Source organism: Budorcas taxicolor, chromosome 10 (assembly GCF_023091745.1).
Source record: "Budorcas taxicolor isolate Tak-1 chromosome 10, Takin1.1, whole genome shotgun sequence".
In the NCBI taxonomy this organism is placed as follows: Eukaryota; Metazoa; Chordata; class Mammalia; order Artiodactyla; family Bovidae; genus Budorcas; species Budorcas taxicolor.
Window position 1 is genome coordinate 83,767,240 of NC_068919.1, and position 19,745 is coordinate 83,786,984.

The 19,745-nt window shown below is 54.6% G+C and overlaps 1 protein-coding gene across 1 annotated transcript; it reads left to right on the forward strand.

Annotated features, from left to right (window-relative positions):
* The first annotated feature begins 827 nt into the window (after window positions 1–827).
* Window positions 828–19,745, forward strand: VSX2 (visual system homeobox 2). Its single transcript, XM_052647222.1, has 5 exons — window positions 828–1,197; window positions 2,512–2,596; window positions 6,444–6,567; window positions 18,514–18,694; window positions 19,420–19,745. The coding sequence occupies exons 1-5, from the start codon at window positions 828–830 to the stop codon at window positions 19,743–19,745; spliced, it is 1,086 nt and encodes a 361-aa protein (XP_052503182.1).

Sequence of the window (19,745 nt, forward strand, 5' to 3'; positions counted from 1 at the left end):
TGGAAGAGCAAATCTTTTGGGCGAACTTCTTGCTTTATTCTAGGAAAATGTTCAGATGTCCAGTGTTCTCCAGGAGAAGTCACCACCACTCCTCTTTACCTCCAGGGATGCCTACACCTGACCCCTTTTTTCATTCATTCATTGGGGGATATTTACTGAGTAGCTCTTCTGAACTAGGCATTGTATCCTGTGCTTTGGAGATCCCCACATCTCCCACTTCAAACCCCAGGCCCTTCCTTCTCCCCATTGTCACCACACAGCTTGCCCAGGACTTTTGGCCTTCCTTGCTCTTCCTTTTCCCCAGGGGTCCCATATCTGGGCTTCTTTGACCCTGCCAAACCTGAATGGGAGTTGAGGGAGGGAGGGAGCAGGGCTCCCAGTCTCTAGCATCTGCCCTCATCCCATCCTCCCACCCTACTCCAGGGACAGTCCAAGCTGGCTCTGCCCAGAATCCCCAGGCATCCACCTCCTGGGACTGCCCTGAATCTTGTTGCCTCATCTCAGTCTCTGGGGGCCCCTGCCCATGGGTGTCCTACAGAGCCCACCCGGTGCCCCGGCCCCCAGCGCCCTGGCCCCTCAGCGCTGCCTGCGGAGGGAGCTGCCAGCTTTTTGGAATTCCTAATCGCTCTTGGCCCCGGTGATTGGCTGCTCAGCTCTGACCCCACTTGGGCTGCCGCCTGGTTGGATAAAAGGGGAATCTCCTTGGGGCTCCAGAGCATTAGACATCGCAGGGGGCACCTGGGACCAACTTCGTGAAGCGGGGAGCCAGCCGGGGGGGTGGGGGGAGCACAAGGCTTGCGGCCTCGGCCCCTCCGAAGAGCCGAGAGATGACCGGGAAAGCGGGAGAAGCGCTGAGCAAGCCCAAAGCCGAGACAGTGGCCAAGAGTACCTCGGGGGGCGCCCCGGGCAGGTGCACCGGGTTTGGCATTCAGGAGATCCTGGGCTTGAACAAGGAGCCCCCCAGCTCCCACCCGCGTGCTACCCTCGACGGTCTGGCCCCCGGGCACTTGCTGGCTGCGCGCTCCGTGCTCAGTCCCGCAGGAGTGGGCGGCATGGGGCTACTGGGGCCCGGGGGGCTCCCCGGCTTCTACGCACAGCCCACCTTCCTGGAAGTGCTGTCCGACCCGCAGAGCGTCCACTTACAGCCGCTGGGCAGAGCGTCGGGGCCGCTGGACACCAGCCAGACGGCCAGTTCGGGTAGGTGAGGGTGAGGATGTGTGGCTTGCCCGACTAGGGTGAGAAGCGGGAACCCCACGCCGTCGGCTCTCGCTTGCATCGCCAGGCCTGCTCCTCCGGGTGCAGAAGTTGGTGCCAGGCCGAAGGGTCGTAGCGCGGACCTGGGGCCGACGCGCCCCTGGCCAAGGGGCCGGGAAGATGCTCCCCGCGGTGGCCGGCTTTGGGCCCCCGCGTTTCCGGAAGCCGAGCTGTCCTGTCTGCGCGCTGAACCCGGTTCTGCGGCAGCGCCCAGTTGGGGCCCCACTGGAAAAGGGGCTTAGGATGTCGGAGCCCGTGGGGCAGGCCGGGGGTGCCCCTTCTCTGCTCCACTTGGGCTGCGGCCTCTCAGAGGAACCACGCTCCTACAGCCCGATTCCGTTCCGGGCGTCAGCGCCCGGGGAAGCCGATGTCAGCTTCGGGCCCCAGCCCTGATGTCCAAAGTTGTCTTGTCCTTCTTCCTTCTCTCCGTTCCAACCCCCGACCCACCCACCCCGCACTGGTCAGCTGCGTTTGATTTTTCGCCTCGCGAGCTTCAGGACCACCTGGCCACCGCGGCAGCCCAAGCGGTCGGCATCCGCGATCCCACCTGAGCGTCACCTTATCCGGGATCCCGACCCTCGCGGGCTAGGGGGCCACCGAACCTCCGGGCCGCTTTCCCGGCCGCACCTCTCCGTCGGCTCGACCCTCTGCCTCTGGTTCGCGCTTTTCGATTCCCCTGATTTTCCGCTCTCGTTTTATTTATTTTTATTAATATCTGGAGGGGCAACGAAAAGTGGCGCGCCGCAGTCTCTCCAGATCCGAGCAGGGCCGCACGGTGCGGGCAGTGGAAAGGGGGTTGTGCCCGGGAAGCCCCTCTCTCTTTCCGGAGTCCAGCTCTCCGCGCCCCGGGCTCCGCTCCGAGGGGATGGGGGGCCACCTTCTGCACCCGGCGCCGGGTCTGCAAGCGCAAGGGAGGGCGCCGAGCCCCGAGCACCGCCGGAGGGGGACCCTGCGACCCGGGAGGCTGTCTCGCTCCCCCGCCGTCCGCGTCCCAGGCGTGTCTGGGCCTTTGCTTCTCTTACAACGAAATCCGTCCACCACCTCCGGATTCCGGCGCCGGCCTGGGTAGAAACAGCCTCGGCTTAGGGATGGGGTCGCCCTCGCCGAGGGCTTCCCGGGGAGACCGAGCAGGCCGGGCGGCTCCCCGAGGCCGCCAGGAGTGGGCCCCTCGCTGGGCTTCTGGAGCCCGACGCGCCCGGGGGTTGCCGTGCGCGCCCCCCCTCCATTCGGCCGCCTGTACCTCCGCCCGCTTTTCAGATTCTGAAGATGTTTCCTCCAGCGACCGGAAAATGTCCAAATCGGCTTTGAACCAGACCAAGAAACGGAAGAAGCGGCGACACAGGTAAGGCCCCTGCAGCGCTTTCTGTCACCTTCGTGCTCACCCATCCCCTGCTGTCCCCAGTTCGGAGGAACGGGTCCCTCGGACCCGAATCTTGCCGGCTGTAGATCCGAGGTCCGCGGCTGTGCCGGGACGGGGAGGTCGGACTGGGAGACCAGGCGTGGTTTGGGGACATCCTCCCGGGGCCCTGGCGTCCGGCCATGCCGGGTGAGGATTAGGAGAGGCCGCCGAGGAAACCGCACGTTTCGGGCTTTCTCCTGCTTCTCCGGGAGAAAGGAGAGGCCTCAAATAGGGCCAAACCCTACCCAGAGAGGGGCTGGAGACACCCATATGTCATCCCCGCCTCGGCACATTGGTCGAGTCGCGCACATCACTGGGCGGGCAGGTCGGCTCTCGCCTCCCGCCCCAGCCGGTTCCTCTGCCCCCTGCTCGGTCCCCCGTTCCTCCCTGCTGTCGCTGTCAGCGCCACCAACCCCCTGTCTTTCTGCTCCCATCGCTGGCCAAATCTTGAGCGTGATATCCGCATGGATGGCAGATTTGCTTTCGGCCTCTGCTCCTCTGTGATCCGTAAGCCTCAGTTTCCTTGTCTGTAAAATGGGGAGGAAGGAGTGCGTGGACTGGATGCCCCCGTCAGCCCTGGCTGGAGTGGAATGGGCTGCATTGCAGCATACAGACGAAAAAGAGGTTATTTGGCTTTGTTTTCCTTTAAATATTTTAAACACAGACCTCACTTGCACAAAGTTAAAATTCAGTCCTGCAAAGTAATGCCCCTGCAGGAGACCCGCGTTCTCTTCGTGGCCCGCACCTCCGCTACCAATTCCTTATATAAATTTATCAGGAGGGTTTCAAGAAATAAAGAAGTGAGAAAAATTGACCAGACTTTCTGCCGGTGCTGCTTGCAGGCGCTACCCTGCGCTCGCCCTGGCCCTGTTTTCCGGCTTCTCTCTCTGTCCCCGTGCGGGTGGGCTCCCCCTCCAGGGTTCCCTCCCGCCCTGAGGACATTTCCCCCTGGGGCGCTCTCCTTCTCCCCACCCACCTCATCCTCTTCTCCCCAGTTTGTTCTCATCTTCTTTGCACACTGTCTCTGGGTGCTTGTCTGCGTTTCTCTCTTCCTTCACCCCCGGAAATGACCCCACATTTTAAATCGGTTCTTCCTGACTTCTCAGACCCCTACAGGTTTCCACTTGAATGCGGGTGAACTTTGGCTCGGTTTCTTGGTGACCTCAGTTTGTTCCCTTCAGGCAGCTGTTTCGTTTTGTTTTGTTGCGTTTTATTGTGAACGGAAACGTTGTTTTTAGTCCTGATTCTAGGTCATTTTTAAATATTCATCAGCTAAACAAATATTCATTAAAACACCTCCTATGCATCCAACTCAGGCTGGTCCCAGGCTAGCAGGTTGGGTGGGGGTGGGGGGTTGCGTCGGTAATCCTGTCTGCCTTTGGGCTGCTGGAGGGCAGGTGGGAGTCCGGCTGACCGGGTTCTGTGCTGCTGCCCGAACTGGGTTAGGGGAGGGATTCCCGGAGCAAGGACAGTGTTTCTGCACAGGGGCATCTCCTTGTGTGGCACTTGGAGCTGGCTGACACACAGTCCAAAGTCCATCCTAAGGTTCTCGACCTTCTGTCCTCACTTGATACCCTCTCCCCTGGGGAAAACTTTGGGTGCTTCAGAGGGGTCCCCCAGGAGACAGGACAACTGGTCAACTGCACTAGGTTTCAGGCTATTTCTAATGTGTGAGGGGAACAGGTTATTGGAGACAGGAGAATGGCTGGTGCCATTTTTAATTAGTAAAAAAAAATCTGAGCATCTCTCATTTGGGGAGTTCAGGTAAGAAACCTTGGAATCTGGTGATAAGAGATGAAGATCCCTTAACCTCCCAGAAACATAGGGGGCTTGGAGGAGTTAAAGAGGGGAGTGGGGATGGAGTCTCTCCGATTTTCTTCTCTTTACCTGTGAGGCTCAGCTCTGATAGACTGGTCACGATGGGAAACTGAAGGGTCTGGTAGGTTACTTCAGTCGTGTCTGACTCTTTGCGACCCCCGTGGACTGAGTCCACCAGATTCTTGTGTTCATGGGATTTTCCAGGCAAGTCTGGGGAATCTGAGGCATCGTTTCAGTTCGTTCCTTAATTCCTTTCTTTCTTTCTTTCTTTTTTTTAATAAAAGTTCTCCCAAGCAGAGTCTGGCACTCGAACCGCTGAATGATCTGCCCTCATCTCTCTTCTTTGGCTTTGGCCAGGCCACAATAGCTTTGGGTCTCATTTTTCCTAGTTTTGAAGAAAACGTACACGTTTTGATTGTTTATTTTGACTGTCTGTTCAGGGGCCCTTTCAGTAAGTGGCAGGAGAGAAATAGAAATCAGCAGATCTTCAAAATTCTGAAGAATTAACTTTCTGTATACATAAGCATTCCATTCCCCCCAAGAGAATAGGAGCAACGATTTAGAATCAAACCAGTCATTTTCCATAAAGAGCAGAATCTTTCTCTCTCACACCTCCCCTGTATCATCCTCCAGGATGCCAAGGCTGACACCGGCAGCAGGAATACCTGGGGTTTCCATCCGTACTTTTTCCTCAGGCTGGGTGACATCAGGGGCTGCAGGGAGAGATTTTAACCTCCCCTCGTACTGGCCCCAGGGTTCAAATCCCAGAGGCTCTACTTCAACCATTGTAGAATCTGAGTCTGTAAAATCTGGACCGTATTACACCCCAGCTTGTTGAGGAAGGTGCAGGATAAAGCTCGCCTAGAACTTGGTGAAATTCAGGTTTGAAGAGAAGAATTTGTTGGTAAGGGGGTGTGTAGTGTATTTATTTGAGAAAGGGGGATTACGAACCCCCTAAATATCGGAGGTGGAAAACTGTGTGTGCTGGAGCATATCCATTTGCTAGTGGAGAGGATGTAGCTTTTACTGGACTCTTAAAGCAGTTTATGTTAATAACTCAAAATAGGTCAATGTAAACTGCTCTGCGGGGGTTGGGGGCTGTGTAGGTAGGCTCTCTTGGGATGACCTGAGTTAACTGCCCCTAAATGGGGTTCCCACCAGGTGAGTGGCTGAACCTGGGTGTGGTGGGATGGTGGGAAGGTGGCCCTTGCCTTCGGGGCACCAGAAAGGACAGAGCACCCCCCCTTCCCTCCCTCCCTGCCTCCAAGACTCTGAGGGCAGCTCTCGGAGCCAGTGAGCAGGGTGGGGTGAGGGGCTGGGAGGTGCGGTTAGTTCCCCACAGTAGAAACCCTGGGGCGGCAGCTGCATTTGACCTTTGAAAAGTGAGTCTTTGAACTCTTAAGTACATTTTAAAAGATCAACTCTCCTGTCTGTGAGGGGAGCCCGGGGCGGCAGGTCCTGCCTGGGACTGAGGCACTTATTTACCTGGTGAGCCCTTCGTTCAGTGCCTGGGAGGAGGAATAGGGCCTTTCTGCAGTTTCCTAAAACTTGTGTCTTAACATCCTTCCCCTAAAGCACTTTCAGGAAGATTCCCAGTATGAAATGTCCCTGAGGGCTGAAATAATGCCTAACCACTAGAAGGCAGTGTGGGCCCTCAGACTGGAATGAAGAAGAGTCCAGAGGGTGTCCGGGGATGGGGGCAGGAGAGACTGATTGTATTTGATTGTACTGGCCCAGGCTGGGTTTGGAGGAGGAAATGGCAACCCACTCCAGTGTTCTTGCCTGGAGAATCCCAGGGACGGGGGAGCCTGGTGGGCTGCCATCTATGGGGTCGCACAGAGTCGGACACGACTGAAGCGACGTAGCAGCAGCAGCAGGAGCCGTAGGAGAGGGCTATTCTGTCCTCTCTGGGATAAACTCTTTCCATTTTCGGGGTTTGCTGGGTTTGACTCTCTGGGTTTGCTCCCCTCAGGACAATCTTTACCTCCTACCAGCTAGAAGAGCTGGAGAAGGCATTCAATGAAGCCCACTACCCTGACGTCTATGCCCGGGAGATGCTGGCCATGAAAACGGAGCTGCCCGAAGACAGGATACAGGTAAAACAGCCCTGAGTCCCTCTCTCACATTCTCTTCACCCTCAGGGACATCGGCTGCCCCACGGTCCCACATATCCCTCTCTCTCCCTCCTGCTCCAGTGTGTGCTTGTCTGTAACCACCTCCTCATGGAACAGTTCTTTTAAGCAGATATTAGCTGAATACCTACCATGTGAGATGGGGACTGCTGGAGGGACGGGAGACTTGGCAGACAAGACGTGGCCTGTGGCTGCAGACTGTGGTCTTCCTGAGGGGTATGGCAGGCCTCCGTGTGGTTGCAGACGGAGTTCTGGGTGGGTCTAGGATTCTGAGCAGGGTCTCTGGTGCAGCAGGTGTCTCCTAGGCGGTAAATGTCTGCTTCAAGGCCTGGGTGCCTGGGGGTGGAGGGGAGCTGCCTCCCCCATGAGGAAGACCTTGCCCCCTCCCTTCCTACCTACTCCCCACTGCCTCCATCCACCTGAGGCTCCTTACTTCTCACAACCCAGCAGCTGGTCCTGCCCAGGGTTCCTGCTCCTGGAGTCTCCTGGACCAGCCCAGGAGGCACTCATTAAGTCGTTCCCCTCACCTCCTTACTGGAGAGTTTTGTGGAGAGCCAGCCCCGACTGGTTGGGCCTGTCCTCAGCTGTGCTGGGCACCAGGGCTCCTTTCAGCAGCAGCAAGATCCTCCCAAGTCCAGGACTCCCTTTGGTGGACAGAAATGGATGGCTTAATCATTCCTCCAGGAGGAAATGATGTCTGATGATTCTCCAGACAGGGTCTCCATGAGGAGGAAGGGTGGCTGGGGTGGAAAAACATTTCCAGAAGATTTGAGGTTGCCATAGCTGATTCAAGACCTTGAACCAGAGCTGCTTCTGTCGGGACACCTGAGTGGCCTGGAGTAGCTGACCTACCAAGGCTGGGAAAGGCAGGGAGGGTCCAGACTTCCTGAAACCCTTCTGCTCCAAATTTCCTCCTCCTTTGTGTCTCCAGGTGTGATGTGTGTTTGGGGGCAGGGGGAGGAGCGGGGAAGGGACAAGTCCAGCGAAGGAACCAAATAAGGTGTGTAGGTTCTTTGCACTCTCTTACTGGAGAACCGGAGAATGGGGAATGAGGCGAGAGCTGCTTTTCCAGAAGAGCCTTCCTCTCCCCTGGAAGTCTGTTGGGAATTTCAGCCAATGGCTTTAGACGGTGACACTAACAATAAGCTCAGTTATTCATAAGCAGATTATCTGTTTGGTGCATTATCCATGGTGGCCTGGATCCATCATCCCCACCCAACTAAGTTACAGTGGGGAAAGGCTGGATGTTGATTTTGAATCCTCTGTGTGTGTGTATAAGCCAAGACCCAATCCAATTCATATGTGGTGGTAACCCCTACCTGACCTTTATTAGAGTAAAGCTGGTCCTTACAAGCATCTAGGGTTGGTGAGGCTGCCAGACTTCCCCTTTGGTTGGTTGCACATTTGCACTATTGACCGGTAGAGTGGAACAGCTCGTCTCCTGCAGTGGGTTGTCCTAAAATCTGGCCGTGGTGGTGGTAGTGGTGGGTGGGAGAGTCCGAAGGCTGTAAGGAGAACTTGCCCTCAGCTGTAACTGCATTGCTATAAACGCTCAGCCCGCAGACTCTAGACTTCTTAAACTTGTCTGAGGGGTTGTCTACAGGTTGGTGTCTGAAATCACCAGCACCAGCATGGAGGAGCAAGGGTGTGGAGTACCTTAATTTCCTGGACTGCAAGGATTGACTGTGGAATCTGTGGCTATTGGTGAACCAAGGCAAGGGTCTCTGTAACTCTTCCAGCACTGCCTAGTTCTTTAGCTACATGCTGCCCCCAGAGGGTGCGAGTTATCAAATGGCCCAATCCCCAAATATTTTGAGGCTTCCCAGGTGGCATTAGTGGTAAAAGAACCTGCCTCCCAAAGCAGGAAACTAAGAGACACGATACGGGTTTGATTCCTGGGTCGGGAAGATCCCCTGGAGAAGGGCATGGCAACCCACTCCAGTATTCTTGCCTGGAGAATCCCATGGGCAGAGGAGCCTGGTGGGCTACAGTCCATAGAGTCGCAAAGAGTCAGACACAATTGAAATGACTTAGCACGCGTGCCCAACCAAATGTTTTACCAAGTGGCCTGGGAAAGGACTTCACATCTATTAGTGACAACTATCTATCAAAGCTCCAACCCACAGAGCAATTCCTGTGTGACTGGTGTTCTAAGTACAGGACGTGCACAGGAGAGGCAAGGTGGTGCAGTGGTTAGGGACACCCACTCCAGAGTTACACCATCCTGGCCTCACCAGGTACCAGTATTTGAATGGCTGTGGACAGGTCACTCTTCACCAGCCTGAGCCTCCATTGCTCATCTGTAAAATGGGCATGACAGCAGCAGTTGCAGCTGTGATGAAGTCGTGTGTGTTGTGTTTAGCAGAGGGCCCAGCGTGGGGCCTGGGTGTCCACCTGGGGCTGACCATTCCACCAGTGGATGCACTCTGCTGTTGCTGTTTAGTCATGTCCAAATCTTTCGTGACCCCATGGACTGTAGCGTGCCAGGCTCCTCTGTCCTCCACTATCTCTTGGAGGTTGCTCAAATTCATGTCCGCTGAGTCGGCGGTGCTATCTAACTATCTAACCCTCTGCCACCTTCTCCTTTTGCCATGAAAAGAAGGAAGGGGGAGGTTATTAGAGGCTCTGAAGTTAGACATCCTCAGGTGGAATGGAAAGGTTAAGGGACTGGATATTCAATCAAGGATCCAAATCTTAGTTCTGGCTCTGACACCAACCAGGTATGGCAGAAGCCAAGTCCCTTCCCATCTCTCATCTGTAAAAGGAAGAGGGGGAATCCCTCCCAGAGAGCCGTCTCCTCAGTGTCTCCTCTCCCATTCTGACTCTGGGCTGCCATTGGTGGAACCTACCCAAGGAAGCCCCTGGATGTGTCTGAGACCTACTATCTAATGAGAACCCAGTGTAGATGTGAAAAGTCAGACATGTGCTGTGCTTAGCCGCTTTCCAGGCCTTTTTTCATCGCTTCTTCACAATTAGATGAGTTAGATGCTATTCTTATCCCCACTTTCTGGATGAGGTAACTGAGGGGCTGAGAGGTGAAGTAAGAGATGGACTGGGATTCAAACCCAGTACCACTCAAGTACTATCTCAAGAGAGCAAATGAAGGTAAAGGGAGGACTTATCTACAGAAACTGGAATAATTCATGCCAATTGTAGTGATGAGGGGTCAGCCCCCTTAATAGTGGCTGATTTCCTCGACCTTTATGCTTTGAGGGCAAGCACTTCCCCCCTCTACATCTCTCTAAGTTGGGGTGAAGGGGTAAGTTGCACTGTTAGGGGAAGAAGAGATTTCTAGTCTTCATATCAGTTCAGTTCCATTCAGTCACTCAGTCGTGTCCGACTCTTTGCAATCCCATGGACGGCAGCATGCCAGTCTTCCCTGTCCATCACCAACTCCTGGAGCTTGCTCAAACTCATGTCCATGGAGTCAGTGATGCCGTCCAACCACCTCATCCTCTGTCGTCCCCTTCTCCTCCTGCCTTCAATCTTTCCCAGCATCAGGGTGTTCTCCAATGAGTCAGTTCTTCACATCAGGTGGCCAAAGTATTGGAGTTTCAGCTTAACATCATTACTTCCAGTGAATATTCAGGACTGATTTCCTTTAGGATGGACTTCATATCAGAGCCAGATGCAAAGTCCTTTCTGTGTCTCTGAGAAGTGCTGGGATGTGGCATTCTGGAAGCCCCCACCAGATGTCAGCCCTAGGGAAGAGGAAATAGTTTCCAGACTGAGTTTATTTCCTCTGTGGGCCATTCATTCTCAATTTTGATATGTTCACTTATGTGTTACTATATGTTTTCTGACAGAAGTTATACTTATTTAGAATGCCTACATTACAGACGTGCAAGTGAACAGAGCCATCTCACCTCCACTCTTAGCAACCTGGTATGTTTGGAAGGATGAGGTTTGGATTCTCTGACTAGCGCTGTTCCATTCTGTCTCTTTTAACATGGTCCCTGCCCAAGGGTTGGGGAACAAAGTTTTAGAGGATTACATCCCAGAAGTTAATAGATAACCACATGGATGGGAAAAGACTGCAGTGTGTTTCAGCCTGGGAAATGGATTAGAAACACAGGGCAGCTTTCAACTGATTGATTGCTTTTTTTTACTTTATTTATACTTAAAAAAAAAAACTTTTGGCTGCACTGGGTTTTTGTTGAGGCATGCAGGCCCTTCAGGGCTTCCCTGGTGGCTCAGCATTAAAGAATCTTCCAGCAATGCAGGGGATGCAGGAGACTCAGGTTCAGTTCCTGGGTGAGGAAGATCCCTGGGAGGAGGGCATGACAACCCACTCCAGTATTCATGCCTGGAGAATCCCATGGACAGAGGAGCCTGGTGGGCTACAGTCCATGGGGTTGCAACGAGTTGGATATGACTGAAGTGACTGAGCATGCAGGCTCTTCTAGGGCTTACCCTGAGGCATGTGGGATTTTAGTTCCCCAATCATCCCTTGCATTGGAAGGCATATTCTTAACCATTGGGCCACCCGGGAAGTCCCAGGGCAGCTTTCAAAAATTACTCATGCCAGAGACTTCCTTGATGGCCCAGTGGCTAAGACTCTGTTCTCCCAAAGCAGGAGGCCCAGGTGCGATTCCTGGTTAGAGAGCTAGATCCCACTTGCTGCCACTAAGAACCTGGTGCAGCCAAATAAATAAATAAATATTTAAAGTAAAATAAAATTACTTGTGCCAGCCTCCCACACTTAGCAATACTGATTTAACTGGTTTGGTGTGTGGCTATGGCATCTATTTTTTTTTTAATTTTGGGGTACACTGGGTCTTCATTGCTGCACAAGGGCTTTCTCTAGTTGTGACAAGCGGTGGCTACTCTTTTTTTTTTCTTTCTCAAAGTTCTTGAATGCCTTTATTTTGAGAAACTAAAATTGAAAATATAACTTCAAGATTTCTAGCCTATTGTATTATTTTTTCCTTTTAAAAAATGTATTTATTTTTAATTGGAGGGTAAGTGCTTTACAGTATTGTGTTGGTTTCTGCCATACATCAAGATGAATCAGCCATAGGTATACATATATCCCCTCCCTCTTGAACTTCTCTCCCACCTCCCACCCCATCCCCCTGCCCCAGGGGTTAGTCTTTAGTTGCCATAAACAGGTTTCCCATTGCAGGGGGCTTCTCTTGTTGTGGAATACAGGCTCTAGGGCGCAAGGGTTTCCATTCTTGCAGCACATGGGTCAGTAGCTGTGGTGCACAGGCTTCGTTGCTCCGCAGCATGTGAGATCTTCCGGGGCCAGGGATTTAACCCGTGTCTCCTGCATTGGCAGGTGGATTCTTAACCACTGGACCACCAGGGAAGCCCTGTTTGTTTTTAAAGCTCTCCAGGTGACTGTATGTAACCAGTGTAAAAATGCTGGGTCAGAGGCTCAGGAAAAGTGTCTCTGCTTTAAGTGAGTTAATATGAGCGGAAGAAAGAGGAGTATTGAGTGACACAGTGGAATGACCTGTCCAGGAATCCAGGGAAGGATGCTCCCTGGGCCTGCCAGGAAACATAGGCCAAGCTGCCCTCTAATGGACATCAGAGGCTACAGCAAGGCCAAGCTTCTCTGAGCCTCAAGCTGGGACTGGAAAGGGTGTGCTGAAATATGTTGTCAGAAGTGCTGAGTGCGCGTGGAGAGCAAGGTCGTTAAATCACGCCAGCAACTAGCTCAGATTAATCAGCTTCCAGTCAGAGGAGAGGAGGGAAGGTAGGTGAATGTGTTGAAAACTGCCATGGGGCCAAAGAAGCAGGGCCTGATAGCCTGGGGCAAGACGGGAGGGCAGGGCCCGGGGGTAGCCAAGGGGCCAGAATGTGCAGAATATCTATTATGCATGGTGTCTCCTTTAGGGGGTGACCATGGAGAAACCTCAGAGGGAAGGAAGCCTTGGCATGTTATCATGTGGGGTTAGAAGTCTGGGAGCTTGCAAGGACAAGAGATGCCCTGGTTACCCACAAAGGGGACAGAGGGCTGATAGCCTGGCCGGCTTGAAGGGTGCCCTGGACCAGAAGAGCATCCCTCTGGCAAGAAGCCCTTTTATGGATCCGGTCCGTCCATGAAGGCACGAGCTCTTGGGCCCCTCTCTGCTGGGTGTGGAGGCACCAGCTGTTGACAGCCAGAGGCCTCCTAGCTGGGCTCTCTGAGTGCTACCGGGGCACCACCTGTGAGAGGAAGCACACCAGGAAACCCAGGCTCTTCCTTGAGCTGGAAGACCTTCCCCACTCTCCCTTGCCTGGGACTCCCACGTTGGTGACCCTTGATGTCCCTTGTGAGCCCCTTCTCAGGCACTCGGAGGCCTGGAAGAGGAAGGCAGGGCTCTGATCCTTGCCAGGGTCTGCACACCGGTCCTCCTGAAGAGTTCCGACCTGACTGCCTTGGCCATGGAGTAGTGGCTTCTAGAAAGTGTGCAGTCTGGAAAGTAAGAGAGGAATTGAAGGAGGACTGTGGGTTTGCCAGAGCTAAGGGACCAAGCAGGAAACAGGGCCTAAATGAAGGAATCTCAAAGGTGGGAGATGAGAGGACCCGGCTTTATTGTGAAGACTGTCACTGAGCATTTGGTCATTTGTCCGTAGAATTCATCCAGCATCAGGCCAATGATTTCCAGTTCTTACAACATGCTGGGTGTTTCCCATGCACTATTCTATTGAATTTTTACAACAAACTTGCAAGGAAGTGGTATCATAGGGCAGACAAAGAATCAGAAGCTCAGAAAGGTTAAGAACATGCCCAAGTTCACAAAGGCAGTTGGAGGCAGAACAGAATTCTCCAGTCCAGGCCTTCAAGCTCCCTCTCATAGCCGTCTGCATAGGTGGTCTCTTACATTTGAGCCTCAGGGGTCTGGGATACATTACAAATGCAGGGGGTGTTGCAGGGGGCATCTGTTTGGCCCCTAGAGGGGAAGTCTAGTCTAGTGTTGTTCACTCGGTCGTGTCTGACTCTTTGCGACCCCATGGACTGTACCCACTAGTCTCCTCTGTCCATGGAATTCTCCAGGCAAGAACAGCAGAGTGGGTTGCCGTTGCCGTTTCCTTCTCCAGGGGACCTTCCCAACACAGGGATCGAACCTGTGTCTCCTGCATTGCAGACAGATTCTTCACTGTCTGAGCCACCAGGGAAGCCCCTAGAGGGGAAACTAGAGACTATCTGTATTAAAATCTTACAGCCTGGACGTTAATTCTGTCCCCCCCACCACACCTCCTGGGGTGGTTGTTGTTATTAGTTAGTCCAGCCTTGCTGCAGGGCCTGTCTTGGAAGAGGCCAGAGGAGCAAGTAATGCCACTAATGAACCTGCTCCCTGCACAGACTCCCACTGACTTTCTGTGCCTCCACTGAAATAATAATGAAAGTGAAAGTCGCTCAGTCCTGTCTGACTCTTTTCAACCTCATGGACTATACAGTCCACGGAATTCTCCAGGCCAGAATACTGCAGTGGGTAGCCTTTCCCTTCTCCAGGGGATCTTCCCGACCCAGGAATCGAACTGGGGTCTCCTGCATTGCAGGTGGATTCTTTACCAACTGAACTATCAGGGAAACCAGAAGTAATAATAAGTAGCATCTGTTGATGCTAGGATGAGATGAGATGAGGATGAGATGGTTGGATGGCATCACCAACTCGATAAACATGAGTCTGAGCAAGCTCCAGGAGTTGGTGATGGACAGGAAGGCCCGGCGTGCTGCAGTCCATGGGGTCGCAAAGAGTTGGACACAACTGAACAACTGAACTAAGCATCTATTGAGCACCTTCTGTGGGACAAACACTGATTTTAGGCACCCCTCACTTATTTCATTAATCCCCGAAACAACCCAGAAAAGTAGATATTCTTATTTTATGCTTGAAGAGACTGAAACTGAGAGAAGGCAAGTAACTTGTCCAAGATGACTTAGCAATTTTGGGCACAGTTGGTAATTCCAGCTCAGGACTAACTTTCAATGCGTCTGGCAAATGTTTAAGTTCTGCATACATACTGGTTGCTTCCTGGAAAGGAAGAGAAAGGCAAATATGAAGAGTGGTTAGGGTTAATTCTAATTCCTTGTCCACTTCCCTCCAAGGCACCAATGCCACAGCTTCTCTGCCAACTGTCCTAAAGAGAAATTGTTTTGGCTGTCCAGGTTTCTTCCATAAATTGGAGCAGCATCTGGTATTCAAAGAGAGCCAGGCGTTTCAGGAACCCATAACCAAGGGTCCGAATGACTCCTGGATTGAACGACCAGCTGGCGCCAACCCCTCTGGGACTGTCTGTGGACAAAATCTGATCCGCAGACTAGTTATTCATTTGTCCAGATCAGGAGACTGGGGAAAATGGTTCTCTTTACAGATCTCAGAAATGATCTAAATCCCAAGTCAGCACCCCCTTCTTTGGTGTTCCAGTAAAGATGCTGTTTCCATCTGAGAGCCCTGCCCCCTCTCTCAAGCTCATGGGATCCTGGGGAAGCCAGGGCAATGCATCTTTCCAGGCAGGGGCGGGTGGGGGGTGGAGGGGGGTGGTTAATGAGCATCTCTGCCTTTGCTTCCTCCACAATGCCTTCTTCAGGATATCTTATTCTAAACCGTGCTGAAACGCTCTTCTTCCATCAGTTTGTATCAAAACTCATTCTTGGCAAAAACCAGATGGGACTTCATGCTCTTTATTCGTCCCTCATGCATATGTGTATGTTTTGCTGCAGAAAGCAGAACCGATGGATTTGACTATGGGGAGGTGCTGCTGCTACTGAATGTTACATAACATGTAGTATATGCACCTCATATTTTTTCTAAAATCCAAAACATTCTGGAGTCTGGCCCCCACCCCCCACCCCGGTGGGTTCCAGTGGCCTTGTTGTTCTGTAATGCACTGTATTCAAGCAGGAAGGTCATCTCCTGCCCAGGAGGCATAGGGTTACTTAAGATTCATCAAGATAGTCTTCTCAACCTTCTGTGGTCAGACTCGGAATTCCACATTGGAATTCCATCACTAAGGGGTTCCTGCTTTGCCGTCTTCTCTGTCGGGTGGATAAAACCAGAAGCCACATACACCTTTCTGTGGCTTATCCCTTTTAGATGCTTCCCCTGTGTGAAAATGTAGCTTAAGATACGTGGGTACCTGTAGAGGACCACCAAGCGCTAAGGGGGAAGAGGGGACAGGACAGAGGACAGAGGTCTCAGACAAACCGCAGGCCTTGGGTATTGCTGAGGGCCTGCTGGACAGGCAGGGCCGCTGGGGACAGATGTATACACAACGCAGAGCCAGGCCAGGCGGAGGGCCGAGTTCTGTGAACTCCATTGCGCACCGCTCTGCGCTCCTTAGCGTCCAGAGCGCAGCCGTCTAGTAGCCTTCCGGTGACATAGACCCATTCCTTGACCGGGTTCACTCAGTGCGGTCCGAGTCCAGACCGGGGTGGCGGGGAAGGCCTTGCGTTGGTTCCACAGCTTTCCAGGGGGTGCCAAACCCAGTGGTGGCAAACGTGCGGCTCACTGGGGGCGACGCCACCCGGGGGACTCAGGAGTGGTCGTTTTCTAACAGGCGCGGGCGCCGGTCAGTGTGGGGTTGGAGGGGCCGGGGGGCAGTCTGAGGCCTCATCGCTCCCATTTTTAGAAGTTCCTAGTTATTTACAAATGAGTAAATGCCCAAACAGGGTTGACACAATCAGGGTCAATGTAAAGGTGGGCACTGATCATGCGGTCTTTCCGCAAAGCGCCGGTGACCGCGGAGCCCTATGAGGACCGGCCGCGCGAGTGCGCGGCTGTGCGGCCGGGGCGCCATCCTTGCTGGATGAGGCTGGACACGCTCCGCCGCAGACCCCGGCCCTCCGGAAGCTGCCGGGGCGCTCACTCCGCCACCTGGCGGCGGCGGCGGCCGGAACCGCAGGGGCGCACGGATTTCGCGCCTCCCCCCACCCCTTACCCCCGCGCCCAGGCCTCCCCGCGGCCGAGGCAGCAAAGGGTTAAGCTGTCAGCGGCGCGATGTTAAACAGGTGTCAAAGGCGCCCCATATATCTGCAGATTGAAATCAAATTCTTCGCCGTATAAAAAGATAAATTACCCAGGCGCTGCCGCGCGTCCCACTCATCACGCCAGCGCCAGACGGCAAGCAATTTTTTTTTTTTAATGTGCTAACGACCTAATCAAGCAATCAAGTCGGAGAAGATTGCAGAGTGACCGGGGCAGCCATCTGCCGGCGAGCCCCGCATTCATTTCCCGCGCCCCCGCGCGTGGAGAGGGAGCCGGGAAGGGAGCTGCCGGGAGGAAGGGGAGGGGGGAAAAATCCTAAACAAATTAACACCCAATTTTCCCCGTCTAATTAGTTAAATGAGGAGTGTTTGGGGTCCCCCGGGGAGGGGGAGCGGCTCGCGGCGCGGTTCGCGCTGCCTCCCCAGCATTAATTAGTGCGGGTCAATGCCGCGGATCCCGGGAGAGCAGCCGCTTTAATTTCCCGTGATATTTCAGTGCCTGAGGCCCATCGATTCAAACAGAAATTAACTTATTTTTCAATCAGCCCAGGGCTGCCCCTGGGGGTGACTCTTCTTTTGCCGCCTCCTGAATAGAGCTGGAGCAATTTTTCATCAAAAGCTGAAACCTCCGCCACCCGGGGGGCGGGGCGCGGGGGCGGGGGGCGGGGGCGGGGGCCCAGAGGGAGGGGCGGGGACCTGGTCCAGGCGAGGGAATGGAAATCGCCCAGGAAACTAATAGATTTTTCCGAACCCGCCTCTGCCCTCCCCTCCCCCCACCCCACCCTCTACTTCTGGGGTGCTTGGGCGTCTCACCACCATCATCATCCCCCAGGAGTCAGAGCCTGTGGAGCGGCTGTGAGGGGAACAAGAGGGGGCCACCGGGACCCCAGGTCCTTCCTGCGTGCGCCCGTCTCCCATGGGCTCTTCACCAGCTTGAGGGACAGTGCAGCTGGCCCTGGCCCTGACGCCTGTCAGCTGCCGGAAACTTCCGGAAAGCTGCTTGGGGGGACCAAGACATTTCTCCCTCCTCCAAGCATGGCCGGGACCTGGGGATCGCCTCCAAAAACCCGGATCGGGTATCGCTGATAGATCCAGCGAACCCCATGCTCATTCCCACCCTGCAGCAGGCAACTTCGGGGCCAGAGAAGCGACCGCTAGCGGTTGTCTCTCACCGCGGTCTTCTAGGTCCCCACCTTTACCTGCTCTACCAAAGAATTTTATCTTCCCTCCCTGACTGAGGTATGGCTGCCCAGCTCCTCCAACGATCACTCAGGGTTAAAGTCCAAACCTGTGGAAAGTGGGTGAGCGGAGGCCCCACAGGGATTGACCAGGACAGGGCAGAGAAGGGAGGCTGACTCAGGCCCCCTGGGAGGATCCCCTGCCTGGGGCTCTGGGTAGGTTGAGGCTTCCTGACACCTGGATGAAATGCCTTCTGCTGCCTAAGTCCACGCTCACCTTGCCTGCCTGGGACTGCCCTGGCCTCTGGAGTTCTGGTGTGGAGGAAGAGCCTGAACCAAAGGCACTGCTAATTCATCCCCTGAAAAGGACTCTGTCCCTCTGCAAGTCAGACAGGAATGCTGGAGGTGTGAACCCTTGCATGAGAGCTATGAGGCTCAGGTTTCTCAGCGGCAAACTGAGGACCACATGGGAACTGCCCAGCTGCAAGACCCAGTCCAGGAGGCATCCTATTGCATCACCCTAAACTGCTTTGATTGAAAAAAAAAAATCATTTTGCCCATCATATTCTCGCAGAACTTGTATCTCACTCTGAACACCCTGAACCAAGAGGAACCCCAGGGGTACTGAGAGGTGGGTGAGCTTAAGTAAGGATGCCCTTACTTGGAGAAACCAAAGTCACCAGGTAATGGGGCCACTGGCAATCAAAGAGGTGTGGCCCTTAACTCCAGGCAGACACGGGTGTGGGTGTGTGTGTGGGGTGCTGGCCTCTGCCTCATAGAGGACGCCCCTGACCTGTTCCTCTGCACTAGCAGGTCTGGTTCCAGAACCGCAGAGCCAAGTGGAGGAAGCGGGAAAAGTGCTGGGGCCGAAGCAGCGTCATGGCCGAGTATGGACTCTACGGGGCCATGGTGCGCCACTCCATTCCCCTGCCGGAGTCCATCCTCAAGTCCGCCAAGGATGGCATCATGGACTCCTGCGCCCCGTGGCTGCTGGGTAAGAGCCCACACCCTCCCTGGGGTCCTGCCCCTGGGGCGAGGGGAGCGGGCTCCTGAGGACGGGACAGAGCCCTGGTGCAGGAATGCCTGGTGGCCACAGCAGCCTGGAGGGAGAGAGGCCCCAGGAAGCTGGCCTCCCAGTCTCCCTTGGCGGGGGGCCTCCGAGGGCAGGCTGCACCCAGGGCTGGGTGTCTGCCCTTCGGTGCCTAGGACTCTCATTCTGTGGGTTCTGTCGCTCTGTGAGGAGGGGGTGGCTATTGCCCCAGGGGATGTATCCTATTCCCTTGCCAGAGCTGGGGCTGTGGTGAATGAAATAGCCCCTCTTGGGAGCCCCGAGGTCCCTTTGGCCACCATTCTGGCTTTGCCCAAAGGACTTCTTCCCCCTAAATCTCCCCACCTGCCAGTTTGTCTGGGGTTCGGAGATCTGGTATCCCAGAGGGAGGGCGGAGGAAGCAAGTGCTGTGCTGGTGAAGGGACAGACAGGATCCCCGGGGTCGCGGGGGCCAGGAGCCCAGGGACATGGCCTGGAGGAGCCCTCTGCCGGGCCTGGTGGTCCGCCGCAGCCTCTGCCCCCACCCCCCGGGACGCACGTGACATTGCTGTGTGTAGTAAGGCTTTCTGCTCGTCCTTAATTCTGGCCTCTCTCTATCTTTGCCGTTTTTTCAGTTCAAGATGGCTTTCCCAGGCGCTTTTCTAAACCCGAATACCAACAATTCTTTTTAGGGATGCACAAAAAGTCGCTGGAGGCGGCAGCCGAGTCAGGGAGGAAGCCCGAGGCGGAGCGCCAGGCGCTGCCCAAGCTCGACAAGACGGAGCCTGAGGAGCGGGGTTCCGAGCCCCCCGCTGCCATGTCCCAGGAGGAACTGAGGGAAAACAGCATCGCCGCGCTCCGAGCCAGAGCGCAGGAGCACAGCACCAAGATGCTGGGGACTGTGTCCGGCCCTGACGGCCTGGCCCGCAGCGCCGAGGAGCCGGAGCGAGAGGAGGTCGCGGACGAAGACAGGCCGGCGGAGAGGCTGAGTCCAGCGCGGCTCGAGGACGTGGCTTAG

Excerpts from the sequence above, each read along its gene's own strand:
- VSX2 (XM_052647222.1), top strand. The coding sequence starts at position 828 with ATGACCGGGAAAGCGGGAGAAGCGCTGAGCAAGCCCAAAGCCGAGACA. Across the intron at positions 1,198-2,511 it reads CAGCCAGACGGCCAGTTCGG|ATTCTGAAGATGTTTCCTCC; the intron begins GTAGGTGAGGGT and ends CCCGCTTTTCAG. Across the intron at positions 2,597-6,443 it reads CGGAAGAAGCGGCGACACAG|GACAATCTTTACCTCCTACC; the intron begins GTAAGGCCCCTG and ends TGCTCCCCTCAG.